The sequence below is a fragment of the Carassius auratus genome, chromosome 31 (genome assembly GCF_003368295.1).
Source record: "Carassius auratus strain Wakin chromosome 31, ASM336829v1, whole genome shotgun sequence".
Lineage (NCBI taxonomy): Eukaryota > Metazoa > Chordata > Actinopteri > Cypriniformes > Cyprinidae > Carassius > Carassius auratus.
The window spans coordinates 818,465-834,614 of NC_039273.1; the positions used below are offsets into that span (position 1 = coordinate 818,465).

The window sequence follows — 16,150 nt, forward strand, 5'->3', positions numbered from 1 at the left end:
TCACTTCCATTTGCACAACTAGTGCACCAAGACTCGCAGAAGTTGCTTATATGCAGAAGTTTTTTATGCATATTTTTTTAACAGTCCTTTATTATCACACACAAAGTTGGAAACACATTTACACATGAGAGACTTAGAAACAGACAGAAAAAGGCTAGTGCCAAGAGGGAGGTTACGAGCCTGATTGAGGCGACTCTCTAATGAGCACGCTCTCTCATGGATGGCAAGGGACCAAGGGAGATCAGGTCACAGGTCAAAAGTGCAAGACAGAGCTGAAAGCTGTTATTTACACACTGCTATGTTTATACGCTCTGTCTGGCAGCAGACAATTAATTTACACCTGTAGCTATTGAGAGCTAGATGAAATTGTGTGATATCTGCTGCTCTGAGAGCGTGCTGTAAGCATTTATGTCTACCTGGACAGGTTTCTTGCGTGAGCCTTCATTGTTTTCCGCCTCCTCGTGTTCTTTGCTGCCCTGGGGCAGGTTTGAGTAGTTGGCAAGACTGCTGAGAAGAGACGATACCATGGGAATTGTGTCCATCTCCTCCTGTAGAGTAAACACACACATACAGAACAAATATTGTAAGCATTAAATAAATCAAGTAGCTTGTAAGGAACATCTAAAATGTCATGTTTACATTTACAGATTACCAACGACTAGCTCAGAGGACAATTTTTGCTTATAATTTTCTCATTAATAGCTCATGAGACCCTCAGTTGTGTTTTTTCATGCTTAGTTTAATATGTCATAATATACTCATCAGAAATTGAAGAAAAAATAAAAACAGATCAATTAAGTCACAATAGGAGTTTTAAAAATGGCTGCATATATCAGCTCAGAAAATTTGATCTAGTGAGAATAAATTGCCATAATGATAACAGCAATTATAGTATTTAATTTGTTTAATGCATATTTTATCAAATGAGGTAATTAATCCATGCATACTAAAAACATATGCATAGTGTGCACTTTTGCATACTGCTGAGAAAGAGCAATTAGTATGCTAGCATTCATTGACCATTGAAAATGTTTTGAATTTGCAGTTGCATTAATGCATTTAACTTTTACAAATAAAACCGAATAAATGTTTGAGATCACATAGAGATCTTTTATTTGCTAATTTGTGGTGTTAACTGCAACTATTTTGATATCTTCTGAAACTCTAGAGGAGACACATTTAAAATTATTGAGGTCTTAAGCCAAAACCTCAGTTTGTCCAAAGTCCTCTCATTGACAACTAGGGAAAACAAACGTAAAACAAAATATCATTTTAGACAATTCTTGCAGCTCCCTTCAGATGAACATTCCCATTTTCTCCCAGCATTAAGATTTGAGTTTTTAAATGCATATTATAAATGCATAAAAACTTGATTATTTAGGTAACTGATCAACAGTTTGGCAGTTCACTTAAATCAGAGATGCCTCCAATCTTCTCCCCCCATCAATTATTTCTAATGTATATCTTTGTTTTGTTTATTTTTTTTTGTATTGAAGTAAAATTAAATGTAAAAAGTTATTATTTTAAAGTGTAAAAAATGTAATAAATACATTTTAACATTTACTTTTGGTCCACAGCCTTCAGTCAAGTTTGATTTTTGGCCCTTTGTATTAAAAATAAGTTTTGTCTTCTCTGACTTAATTACGAGGCATTTTCTAATATTTTTAGATGCAGTACAGCATGTGTTTGACACTTTTGGACTTACATGCTGTTATCATCCACCTGCAGAGGTGTATGGGGTCTGGGGACTTCCTGCCCTTCAAACGCTAATTATCCTTATTAATAACTGTCAGACTCTTTTATTCCTTTAATCAATAGAGTTTGCGTGCATGTGCTTCACTATCTACTGCAGCTCTAACGAGAACAGAAATGCATCACCGTTGCAGGCTTATCATTCATCGTGCATGCGCTTATGTGTACCTCAAACAGAGCCATGTTCTTGCCGTCATATTGCTGGTTCTTCTCTGGGTCAGTGCTGTTGATGAATGGACTGCTCTCCTTTGGGTTACCATCTCCTGTTAGCAAAAAACACAAATAAATCATCAGCATGACAGCGATGCCACACACCTCCAGGGGGCTTAGTGAAAAAAATCTGCTGTGATAATTCTAGCACTTCAGGTTTTGGTTGCACATTTTAGGTCATCCATGCATGCTTTAAACAGATGCATACTGTGCACTGTTGCACATAGCAGAAATGTAATTCACAGTTATGCATCTGGCAGATGCTTTTATCCAAAGCGACCTGTATGGCATTTAAGATATACAGCTCATGCATTCTCTAATCAAACCCATATTGCTAGCATAGTGTCTGAGCTGCTGGAAATGCCATTAGTTTATATAGTCCTTCTAATAAAACAGTGTAGTTGTTAAAACACCAGTAAACTGGGAAGCAATACATGCAGGTCTCACACATGGAGAGTTTAATGACCTGTATCTGTACAGGTGAGATGGCTTACACTGCCTGTGTGTTCATTCACCTGGGATCTTGGATCAGAGGACAGTTCTTTTTAGGGCCTGGATCACAGGGTTCGAGAAGTAATTAGGTCTCTGGACTCCCTCAAACCACGGGAGAGGAATTTTAAAGAGGTGCAATGCACACACAATGCTTTCAAAAGTCTCAAGTCTAAAAGGTCTATGGCCCATTGTACCATGTTCATCTGAAGGAATTTTCTGTATTGATTATTCTCATGTACTTTACCTGAAATTTTACTCGAGCATGTCTTTTGAATTACACATTGCATTGTAGAATTAAAGGAATTTAATGGAACTTATTTTGGAAAAGGTACTGGTAATTTTCTAGCAGGACATTACACTCTGAATTTTTTTTTTAATGAAGTTTGACATGCTCAATATAAAAATAACATTACTTTTTGTGTATTATTAACAGTGCTCATGAAAGCATAAACGGTCACCAAAAGTGAGTCATTCAAAACTTCAAAAGTGTACACTGGATGATTTTAGTATTTTACGACTAGTCCCAAAATGTTCTGGAACCCTTATGAAAGGAAAATATATTTATCAATATATTTCCTTAATATTATTGTAATATATTATTTTCCCTTTTTATTTTCTAATATATAATATATTTGAATAATATATTGATGATACATATATTATATAATATATTGCAAAATATACAAATGATTGCCGCTTTCAGTATATTGCAATATATTGGAAAAAATAAATATTAAATCCCATATATAAGAATATATGCCTAATATGTTACATGATATTTTCCAATATACTGCAATATATTTTTGTTTCATAAGGGAATGTTGCAAAAACCAGTGTTTCATAATTCTAAAATGTACCTGACTTTAAAATTGACCAATGTACTTAAAATTAGTAGCACAATAATAATTATCACCACAGAATTACAGAATTTATTATTTTCTTACAGTGTATCTATTTATAATTCTATATTTCTTTCTAATTCTGTTTTGTTTGAAGTTTGGTTTTGAAGTTATTTTTAATCAAAGTACAAAATGTTAATTAAAAGGTTTAAAAGCAAGGTATTTCCAACTAGCATCTATAGTTATAGACTTGCAAAACCATTTTTAATAAAAATGAAAAAAAAATACCATAAAATCATCTAATTGTGCATTTTAATGTTCAAACTTGGGTTGTTGAGATTGTTTACGAGATACATTAACACCAATGGTGTTTTATGTGTTTTCATTTTTTTATTACTATCTTTGTGTCATGTTGTTGTAATTATTTGTGATGGTCAACCCCTAGGTACATATTGTAGGGGAAAAAAATCGACATTCCCTCAGGCCCGCAGCCTTACATACTGTTACTTTAATGTAAGCACAAGTCCATGGTAAGGTGTGATTTAACTCAATGCAGCGTGACAGACTGACAGCCATACTGAAATCTTCGGAGGCTGAAGCATCAATCAAGCGATGACAGCAGGCAGCCGCTACATCGCAGTCAGAGCGAGGAGATCAGCTGTCAGCTCGTACACTGGGAACGACCGCCACAGAAATCAGAAGGGAATTGGATGACTAACCTGTAATCAGGACTTTGATTTTTCTATGTAGGAGTGTAGAGGTCAGAGAAGCTGCCTTTATGAAATATCAATGGCGACTTAATGCCAGATAAAAGGCTTGAATGGAAAATGCTTCAGTTGCTTCAGTTTTGCATTTTATGATGAGAAATAATCGGGCAGAACAAATGAATAGTGTTGAAAACCTTAGGCTTAATAATATCCCCCGGACATGAACGCATACAACAGTAGAAAATACAAACCTGATCTAATTTTCACGATAAGCCAGTCATTTCTAAACTCTAGATGGATGGATGGATGGATAGAATAATAGATACTGTAGAAATATAGATAGATTGATAGCACGATGGATGGACAGACAGATGGATGGCTAGATAGATAGATAAATGGATGGATGGATAGATAGATAGATAGATAGATGGAAGGATGATAAATACAATGATATAACAATGTGTCAAAAAATAACGAAGTGTAGTAACATCAGAGTTCAGCGCCCAGCCCTGTCTGACAGAAAGAAGACCCAGTGCTATGATGGAGCTGCAGAAACACAGACACATCTGCTCTTTTATTGGCTCAAATATTGTGGCACATTGTCAGGGATTCATCAGTGTTAGTTACACGGGACAATGTTTCACAGGGGGCTATAAATAGCAACGACTGGCAAAAACTCAAAGCAGTCTGAGTCTCAGACACTGCACAGACCGCGCACACAAAAATAGAAAGAGCTTTCTCATAAACCTCAGACTGATTGGTTGGCTTCATGCAATTCCATAGTGCTCTTCTTTTTTATTGATTTATTTACAGGTCTGAGATACTAGACAATATTTACAGCATCATTTGGCATACTTTTTTCATTAAATGCATTCAAACCAGCAAGTACTTTAGGGTTGATCGCACCATGCACAGATTCTACAGGAATCTGACAAGACCTTAGAGAGAAGAGGACGATGGATTACCTGAGTTTGTTTAATTGATCCTTTTGTTTGTGGACAACTGTTCGAAACTTTTTTATCATCTTCCTCGAAGCCTGATCATGATAATAGCATAAAATATAAAAATATAATTTTTAAATGCAACAGTATAACTATCTAATATTTAATTATGTCATTATACTTTAAAATACATAAAATATATACATTTATTTCAAATTAAATTACTAAAAAATAATTTCTTTTTTTGTAATTATTGAAATGAATTTAAATGGCTTGTGCATTTACATTTACGCATTTAGCAGAAACTTTTATCCAGAGTGACTTACGTGCATTCAGGCTATGCTTCTTTTTTTTTTTTCTTACCTAACATTAATGCATGTAGCATAAAACATACAAATATAATTGTAAATATAATTGTGTAACTATATCTCATATTAGTTTAATTATATTAATTAATTTAATTGAAATTCATACATAATTATTTTATTATTAACATGTAAATATTATTTATATGATTTTTGTAATTATCAAAATTGTAATTTAATAAAATTGTAGTGGCATTCAGATGCACTGATCTCATAAATATGATCACTTCATGACTTCAAAGGAATAAGCTGCAAAAAAACATTAATCTATTATTTTCATTATTAATTATTTAAAATTCTTATCAAAACTGTAAAAATTCTGGTTGTGTTCAAATGCACTCATCTCATTAATATGTTCACTTCAAAGCAGAAAAATCAACAGAATAAGCTGTATGCTGCCTAGCTAAATGACACATTACCACTTCCACAAAAGTGTGGCGTGACCTTCTCCTGCCAAGACTTACAAAAGCTTGCAGCAGGAATGACCTCGCCGTAGCTGGACTAGGTCTTGCGTCTCTTTCATGAGGTTTTCATTGTTCTCTGACTAGACCCTTCAGCTAGCAGGGGATCTGAATAGCGACAGCACAAACGGTGCACAGCAGACCCACCATCTGTTGCCCTTGACTGCTGATCCCAGATCAGTTTGATCTTTCTTCTCGTTATGTTTGATAAAGCACCGGAGAGAAGCTCTGGTCCTGCGGGAGCGCTAATGCACAAATCTGTCCAAAAATCTCTGGGGTTTGTGTACAGCAGCATTCAGAGTGACAGCGTCTGTGAGTGTTAATAAGACGCTCCGCTGCGGTGACTGGCCGCGTGCATCTGAAGGTTTCATCACTGCTGAGGAGTGTTTTAGAGAGGTTTTGTGACAAACAGCTGCACACTTCAGCTCACAGATAATGATTCATGTGTCAGAGGTGGCCTTTACCTCTCACAGAACAAAACATTAGAGTGAGAACTCGAGGAAGATTTCAGAAACTACACAAATTTTGGAGAAAATGTGAGAGGTTTATGTCTCACGTCATGATGCTAGAATGGTTACTGGTCTAACAGGCGTAAGACAAACAGCCCAGCTGCAGGACTCTAGGATATTCTAGTTAAATGGCATATTGAAAAATTAATTATAAAATGAAACAACATGAATACGTTTTAATAAATTCTTTCTAACTTCACTAATAAATACATTAGAAAGTGTACTGCAGTGAATTAGCTCAAATGATTTCAAATGGATAATTTTAAATTTTAAATCATCATATATACTGGTGCATCTCAATAAATTAGAATGTTGTGGAAAAGTATATTTCAGTAATTCAACTAAAATTGTGAAACTTGTGTATTAAATAAATTCAATGCACACAGAGAATGCACACACACACAGTAGTTTAAGTCTTTGGGCATTTTAATTGTGATGATTTTGGCTCACATTTAACAAAAACTCACCAATTCACTATCTCAACAAATTAGAATATGGTGACATGCCAATTAGCTAATCAACTCGAAACACTTCCAAAGGTTTCCTGAGCCTTCAAAATCTCTCTCTTTTTGTTTCACTAGGTTGTCCAGAAGACAATCATTGACACCCTTCACAAGGAGGGTAAGCCACAAACATTCATTGCCAAAGAAGCTGGCTGTTCACAGAGTGCTGTATCCAAGCATGTTAACAGAAAGTTGACTGGAAGGAAAAAGTGTGGAAGAAAAAGATGCACAACCAACAGAGAGAACCGCAGCCTTATGAGGCTTGTCATGAAAAATCGATTCAAGAATTTGAGTGAACTTCACAAGGAATGGACTGAGGCTGGGGTCAAGGCATCAAGAGTCACCACACACAGACGTGTGAAGGAATTTGGCTACAGTTGTCATATTCCCCTTGTTAAACCACTACTGAAACACAGACAACGTCAGAGGCGTCTTACCCGGGCAAAGGAGAAAAAGAACTGGACTGTTGCCCAGTGGTCCAAAGTCCTCTTTTCAGATGAGAGCAAGTTTTGTATTTCATTTAGGAAACCAAGGTCCTAGAGTCTTGAAGAAGGGTGGAGAAGCTCATAGCACAAGTTGCTTGAAGTCCAGTGTTAAGTTTCCACCGTCTGAGATAATTCGGGGTGCAATGTCATCTGCTGGTGTTGGTCCATTGTGTTTTTTGAAAACCAAAGTCACTGCACCATGAAATTTTGGATCACTTCATGCTTCCTTCTGCTGATCAGCTTTTTGGAGATTCTGATTTAATTTTAAAGCAGGATTTGGCACCTGCCCACACTATCAAAAGCTCCAAAAGTTGGTTAAATGACCATGGTGCTGGTGTGCTTGACTGGCCAGGAAACTCACCACACCTGAACCCCAGAGAGAATCTATGGAGTATTGTCAAAAGGAAGATGAGAAACAAGAGACCAAACAATGCAGATGAGCAGAAGACCACTTTAAAAAAGAGACTTGGGCTTCCATACCACCTCAGCAGTGCAGCAAACTGATCACCTCCATGCCACGCTGAATTGAGGCAGTAATTAAAGCAAAAGGAGTCCTTACCAAGTATTGAGTACATGTACAGTAAATTAACATACTTTGAATGACAACTATTCACAAAAAGTGTCACATTATCTTTTAGACACATTCTAATATGCTGATTTGCTGCTCAAGAAACATTTCTGATAATTGTCAATGTTGAAAACAGTTGTGCTGGTTCTAATTTTTATGTAGTCAGTGATTTAATTCACTTCAGCATTCTTTAACAAATATAACATTGAAATAAACAATATTTATTCAAAATGTATATATTTTTTGTAACGTGATAAATGTCTTTGCTGTCATTTGCGATCAATTTAATGCTTCATTTAGTACTCTAACGGTGAGCTACAGTAATAGTGACGCTTGTCTTAGCAAACAACACTAATGAGACCAAACGAGAGGAAAATAGATGGGAAGTGTAATTTTGGAAGAGAGGAAGTGGCTCCAAAGGGCTCGCTGTTGGCTCATCAGGACTGATTGAAGTGGGCTGTTTTATCATCTTGTCAGGTCGGGACAGGAGAGGAACACTGCAGGTGTCCAGCTCTACAAATTAAAGACACACACACACACACTGCCCCAGGGACTGACCTCGACTTCAGCCTGTCACAGGTAACAGCGATTGCTCTTCTGAGCTGATGACACAAGTCTATCTCTGACTCTTTTCACTTCTTCCCTCTACAAACATCAACACCAACTCTGCTGGTAATTGCTGACAGCTCTGACATTCTCACAGAGTAAAGGAGAGAAAAATATACTCTGAGAAAAAAAAGAGAAAGCTAAAATACACCTCAAAGAGCAATGGAAAAGTGTGAAAAAGACAAACGAGAAGACGAGAAAACCTTTGCACATATTCATCATCCAAACAGATCATGCTGTCAAAATAAAATGCATATGATCAAATTACAACAACAACTTTTCCAGTGTTTATAACCAATTTCATTTGGATTTCATGCTGCTTTTGACTTGGGTTTAATATTAATACATCTTTATTAAATGAGCATGATTGAACAGCACCAAAAGCCATTCATTCAGTGCTGCAGCATGATAATAAACTACATTAATTAAATGCATCTCATCACTCTTTCTCTCTCTACCTCTCTTTAAATACTCTGGAAAAAAAACCATTTAGTTTTGAATCAGTTTTCACCCAAAAAAATCCCAGTACATTTTACAAATAATCACAAAGAATCGGCAATAACACAATAAATCAAATATGAAATTCTAAAGTAAAAAAATAAATAAAATAAAAAATATATATTAATTAACATGTATTAAATCACACAAGATGTCTATTTAACTCCTAATTTAAATCGTTTAAAATAGTTTATGAATTCATACGAATACCAAAAATATAGAAAAGAGATGCTCTACAAACAAAAGAGGAGGTGCAATCATAAAAAAATTAAATAAATAAAAATATGTAAATAGGAAAAAGGTGCAACACTGACACATACTGCTTTACTGCTTTCCACTGGGTAACTAGCCTGGGTGCCAGCCTGAACCTCGCCCACAAGATTATTTGTTTTTTTTTAATTTTTGGGGGAATCTGCTTAGAATATGAGTATGACGAAGTCAGGCTAGGTAACTATAAATGTGGAAATTGCACTCAATGTCAACACACCAAGAGGCGGAAATATTTTTTCACATCCCAGAACAGGCAAAAACATAATAATAAAAGATGTCATGACTTGTAATTCATGTACTGTAACATTATACGCGGTCCGTGAGGAATGTTGTATGTTGGTGAAACATCAAGAGAATTAAGAACCCGTATATTAAAGCATTGCAGTGCCATTTCAAAGAGTATTCACATTCTATTTGTGAGTTTGATTTTATTTTGACGTTTTGGATTGTTACTTTAGATACATTTATCCTAAAGTTCTTGAAATTGAAGAAATTATTTATTTTTTCCCCTTATTAAATACTTTTTTTACTCGCTTTATTTTTAATTAATTTATTTATATTTGATAGGACTCTCCCTCTCTTTTTTTTAATGGGAAGCCACTCCACAATTATTAGTAGCACACCTGTTGCTGATTGTATGAGTGCATAAAGCAGCATGTGTCAGTATTGTTCTAGATGTCTGAAGAAGGTCTCGACTATGGCCGAATTAAATTTTAATTGCATTTATATGTAAATTACACAAAATAAAAGTCCTGCTCTTGATTATGTCTCCTATTGAAACAAAAATCTAAAAATCTTTAAACAAGTTACGTATACTTGAGAAGCAATATTGCATTGGCAGATTTTTATGTTTTAAGTAGTTTAAGTTTAAAACAAATCAAAAATAATTTCAAGATGCAATCCATAAAAAGAGTTATTATAAAGTGTTGCTTCTCAAGTAGGTTTATATCAATTTTAGGACATTTAGATATTTTTAATTGGAAACTAGTCCAAAAAAACTCAACAAATCTGATCTGTTTTGCATGTGTTCATCTCTGAATATGTCCATGCATATATTTTATGGCTTTATTTGTGTACTGGTGTTGGCTTCTTCTCTGGCACATGTCAGCAGGTTAAGTCTCATTGAGCAGCGGCTCTATTAGGCTTTAAAAAGCACCAATTTTTAGTGTGTGCGTGTGTGTACAAGGGTAAACACCACATTTTGTAATAAGTCTGGCACTTCAAAAGGACTGCTTGAACCCTGTGGAATGGCCTCACCTCGCATCCATTTGTAGTCTAACAATATCACCTTTTTTGTGCTGAGATGAAGACAAAGCCTGACAGCCCAGGCAAGAACACACGGCCACAGAGATTTAGGATCAAATGGCTAGAAAATGAAACCAATGAGGAATAAAGCTGAATATTGAAATGTATTAAATACACTTAGCTACTCAAGCAATTTAATAGTCAAGCTGAGAAACAAACCAGCAAGAGCCAAATGTGCTAAACATATAGGGAACTTGTAGATTAGAACTTTATATTATTCCATTTCCAAGCCAAAAAAAGCAGCATTGAATGAATTTAGCTTAAAATGGTTAAGAATATTTTGTTTAAATGCTGACTTGAACAGGCTAAACAGGTAAATGTGCTACGTTATTAGCAAATGTGTGTTGCAGCACCTTTATTATATTGCCATTACTGGGTTTTAGACATGTTTACATGCATTTTTTAATGCAAATAGTGCAGAAATGCACAGATGTCTAGGGTTAGTATTAAGTTACTATGACAGATGGTGAGGTAGATTTTCTGTTCACTGCTTATACTGACTGTATGAGTTGTAATGCATGAGCAAAACACAGATAAATGCAGCTTCATGTCATGCATCTCATGCATCATTCAGGTTTAATGCGCTCAGACTTCTCTATTCCAAACCATGACAGTTACTGGAGATTTCCTGACTAATTAATCAGGATTAACTAGCTAATAGGATTTGTTCAAGATAACATCTAACAATCCAGATAATATGGAGAAGGTAAGACTGCTGTGTGTGTAACCTAGATATGAAGAAGTCGTGAGCTCCAGCGCTGGCTGAAGAGATAACAAGCGATAACTTTACACCAGTGTCGGCGGCTTGCATTGTTTGCTTCTGTTTGAGGTTTAGCTAATTAGCTCTGAAGCACCAGTTAGATATTTTCTCTAAGCTTCTGACTGCTCAAATCACCAAAAAGCAAGAGCTGAAGGTAAGCTTAAATGTGCACTAAATATATATATATATATATATATATATATATATATATATATATATATATTTTTTTTTTTTTTTTTTTTCAGTAATGTTTTGTTGTTATATGTATTACACTGACAACTAGTGTTATGGATACAGATTACAGAATAAAGTAAACATCTTCACTTTTATTTAGCCAGATAGACTGGAGTCTTCATCTCAAGAGAATGGACATCATTTCAAACAACTGATTAAACAATTTAAATTATTTTAATCATCGTGTCATAAAGTCTTAAAGGAATAGTTAAAAAAGAAAAACTTTGCTGAAAGTATACTCACCCTCAGGCCACCCAAGATGAGTTTATTTCTCAGCATTACATCACTTGCTCACCAAAGGATAATCTGCAAGTGAATGGATGCTATAAGAACGAGTCTAAACAGCTGATGAAAATAAACCATCGCTTTGAGTCCATAATCCATAATAATGCTTCCTTCAGTGATAAAGTTAATCTGCTGTTGTGCTCTCACATCAACATCAAATATCACATGTTTGCACATACAGCGGTTTTGAACAGTTTTAGCTTGTAAACAGTGGTTGATACGTGCAGATTTCTATCCTTATTCAGATGAGACAACCTTTTTCACAGGAGAAAGCAATATTATGGAGAAAGGTATTTTACCAGGAAGCAACAGTTTGTAAAAAAAAAAAAAAAAATTATTTTACTTTAAAAATTTAAAAACCTTTTAATTATGGATATGTTTTTTACAAGCACTCAGCTTTTCACTTCACAAGAGGTTAACTGATGCACTGGAGTGGATTACTAGTGGATTATTGTGATGTTTTCATCAGCTGTTTGGACTCTCATTCTGATGGCACCCATTCACTGCAGAGGATCCACTGCTGAGCAAGTGATGGAATGCTACATTTCTCCAAATCTGATGAAGAAACAAACTAATCTCAGATCTTGGATAACCTGAGGGTGAGTACATTTGAATTTTTGAGTGAACTCTTCCTTAATTGATTTCATCTGGTTAGTACTTGGTTGGATGCATGTTCCAGGTCTTAATGTGTACAGTTTATCAGTGCACACATAAAATCAGCAAGTCTCAAAAACGACATTATCAATGACTACCTCTCCAAGCATCTGTCATATAAAAATCCAATAAATTCTGGATGGTTAAAAAAATACTGTCCTACCATTTGTTTTCTTTGCTTTCTTTTGTTGATTATGCCGTTTCTCTTTTTTGAATGACATTGAATTATGGAATGTTATGAAAATTCTAAATCCATTTAGAATTCTAATTCCACCGGATTCCCACATCATTTCTAAAGAGTGGTGTTTGGACTAGTGTGACATCCTGTCCAGCTTTACTTGTCTACCTTTCATCTGGTTAATCATTATGCATGCCGTCACCTGGTTTCCTGGTTATTTCGCAGACAATAACAAACAGAAATTCTAGAACACGGACATACACACACAAACAGAATCAAATCAAAGGGACACATCACAGACAGGACATTCTGCTTACAGAGGACACACTCAACGAAACAAATATAAGAAAACATAAAACAAATAAGGATCAATGACATGATGCTCATTTTCTTTGTTTTGTGTCCAGAATCTAATAACTTATTCAAAATGATTAAAATAAAACAGAATTCAGTACCAATTTTCTATGATTAAAAAGATTAATTTTTATATTTTTGTAAAAAATGCAGAAAAAAATGGCTTTAAAGAGTGATATTTTAGTATTAAAAAATAAAAAATAAAATCAAATAAAATCTGCCAAATGAAAATAAAAAAGGAAGCAGCTTTAAATTAATTAATTTATGTTTATGCTATTATTAATATTTCTTTGCACAAACACAGAGTACATTTATTAACACACACAAATTACTGTTTACACACACACACACATGAGCTTTACTCATAAATACTATAAAAAGTATCAAGCTACAGATTTCTGATGCGAATGCTGTTCTGTTTCACCAGCAGATGAATGCAAATGAGTGCATTTTAAACTATTATAAATTATTCTACTTTCTTATAATTTTCCCTTTTTATTTTCTTAGACATTTTTCATTGATCCATACATGAAAACACAACACAAACAAAAACTATGTGACCTTACAGTCTGTGGAACTTTCTCACAAGAAAAGTCCAAGATCATGAAAAACACATGACTGCATACAGCCACACGTCACAGTGTTTTATATGAACCACGGCAGCCAGTCTCTCACCTTTCTTGGGTGGACAGGTGGTGTTGACCACTGGAGAAAAATGCACACAACACACACAACTTCAGAACACAATCATCTACATCATTCATCAAAAACACACACCAAAAACAAAACAATTATTACGGAAATTAAAGTGATCACAAAATAATAAATCTCACATATTACTGTAAAATCTTAATGGAGGCTTAACAGATGGGAACAGATTTGGAGACATTTAGCATTACATCAGTTGCTCACCGATGGATCCTCGGTAGTGAATGGGTGCCATCAAAATAAAATTTCACAAAAGTTTGCAGACTGGAGTGGTGTGGATTACTTGTGGATTATTGTGATGTTTTATCACCTGTTTGGACTCTCATTTTGACGGCACCCATTCACTGCAGTAGATCCATTGGTGAGTTAGTGATGGAATGCTACATTTCTCCAAATCTGATCAAAAAACTCATTTACATCTTGAATGGCCTGAGAGTGAGCACATTTTCTTTTTTGGGTGAACTATTCCTTTGATTGTACCCAAATTACAAATGGCAAAAATGCTCAATAACAAAAATATCAGCATGTTTGCATGTACAGAATGAAATTATTTGATAATTGAAATGGTTGGAGATGATTTATGCACATTAATGAGTAATCACCCAGCTGTATTTATCATTAATCTCATGGCACCCATTCACTCGATGGTTCAAAATAATTTCCTTGGCAACTAACTGAAATAAATTAAAGTTGAAGTACTAAAATGACTAAAACTATAACGGAAATAAAAATATGTAAAAAACTAAACACAAAAACCCCACATAAATGACAGGCACATAACAAAATGACTAAAACTAAAATTAAAATGCTTACCGAAATACATGCGTTTAAATTGCTTAAAGTTAAATAGAAATATAAAACAAACTTAAGCTAAAATACATACAAAAAACGCTAATTCAAAATATTAATATATGCAACAACAGTTTATTAAAACCAACATTGATTTGAATAAAAAAAAGATTTGTGGAAAATAATAAGTACAAAACTAGCTTGCTGATATGGTCTTTATGAAACATGACTGATCAAATAAAAATGCTAGAAATTACAATTAACAGTTTTTTTTATTTACAAAATTCATTGTGATAAATGAAATGCCATCAAAATCACCACTAATATTTGAAATACTCAATATTTATATATGCACACACACATTCAAAGCCCCACGTGACAGTGAGCTGAACTTTCACATGATCGTCAGTGGCAGTGATTCAGAAGTGCTTTAGCTCGGAGATCCTGAGCTCCTGTCAGTGAGGTCCTTCAGATCCTCCGTCCCTCCCGCAGCACGGCCTGACCCTTCTCAATGTTCACTAGTGTCTTTGTGCTAATCAAGCGGCACTCAGAAGCTCAGCTTTTCTCCACAGTCCCGGTCTCTGTTCTCATTCTCTCGTTCGCTCCAGCAGCAGCAGGTAATGACAAAAGAACTGTCTCTGCTGCACATGTGAATGAACTGAAGCACTCATATCAATATTTTCTTCCTGCCAATATTTCAAGCCTCTTTTAAGGCAGCTCTATCGTTTCTGACGGTGACGGGGGTCTTTTCTTTGTGCCGTCACATAATGAAGTGCTGTTTTTGCCTAAAAGACTGCCAACGGATGGGAAACACACTATAACCCTGCCCTCATTTTTGGAGACGGCACGTGTGAACTCCAGTTGAAGGTGTGTTTTGAGCTTCTAGTCCCAGCACAAACTCATGCTGCACTTGAGCCAGAAAAAGTCATGTCTGTTGTGGAGAGGTGTGTTGTTACTGTTATTATCAGGCTTATGAGTTTCACCTGGTAAACAATAAAATGGGGAAGAACAAAAACTCCCAAAAACTTACACTAAAGGAGGGAATCAAGCGGAGGACCACAGAGGGAGGCTCTTCTGATGTAAAAAAAGAGGATAGACTAGTGCCTTATATTGAGTATTACTACAGACAGTGTGTGTGTGTGTGAGTGTGTGTGTGTGTGTGTGTGTGTGCTTGAGACAGAATAGGCACTCATGCTGAATAAAACATGAAACTGAAGAAGAGAGGCTGATGTGACAGATGTGTTAGTGAACATGTGCACACACACACACACACACACACACACACACACACACACACTCATAGGGTTGCAGGACAGCATGGGAGTTAGATAATCTAAAGCTGCAGTTCAGAGTCCTTTTAAATGCCTTTGATCCGTCTGATTGGACACTAAAACCAGCTTCTAACATGATCCAACACACGCTTTATTAAACTCACTCCAGTCATCACGAACTGAGACCCTCACAGGATACTGCCAGCAACAACACTAAGGTGCAAAAATGAACAAAATTTTCATATTATTCCTCTAATTTACATTTAATTAAGCATGTATCTGGGATCTTTTTTAAGAATAATTTCGATAAATTAAAATATAAATAATAAATCATATGAAACTGGTATTACAATGTCACATTGGCAACTAATTGATAATTCAAGCACTAAAATGGACTGAAAATAAA

General features: G+C 35.2%; 1 protein-coding gene across 3 annotated transcripts in view; it reads right to left on the reverse strand.

Moving 5' to 3' along the window:
* Positions 1 to 290: 290 nt before the first annotated feature.
* LOC113050133 (solute carrier family 12 member 5-like) overlaps positions 291 to 16,150 on the reverse strand; it is an 88,730-nt gene continuing 72,870 nt past the window's right edge. The window contains exons 2-4 of one of the 3 annotated variants that reach the window (XM_026212833.1): positions 13,652 to 13,681; positions 1,921 to 2,015; positions 292 to 548 (exon numbers count right to left, since the gene is read on the reverse strand). In XM_026212833.1, the coding sequence (XP_026068618.1) occupies positions 357 to 548; positions 1,921 to 2,015; positions 13,652 to 13,681 (317 nt within the window). In that variant the 3' untranslated portion in view covers positions 292 to 356. Of the gene's footprint in view, positions 549 to 1,920; positions 2,016 to 13,651; positions 13,682 to 16,150 lie in introns of all 3 variants that reach the window. The other 2 variants (XM_026212832.1, XM_026212834.1) reach the window with 2 other exon arrangements.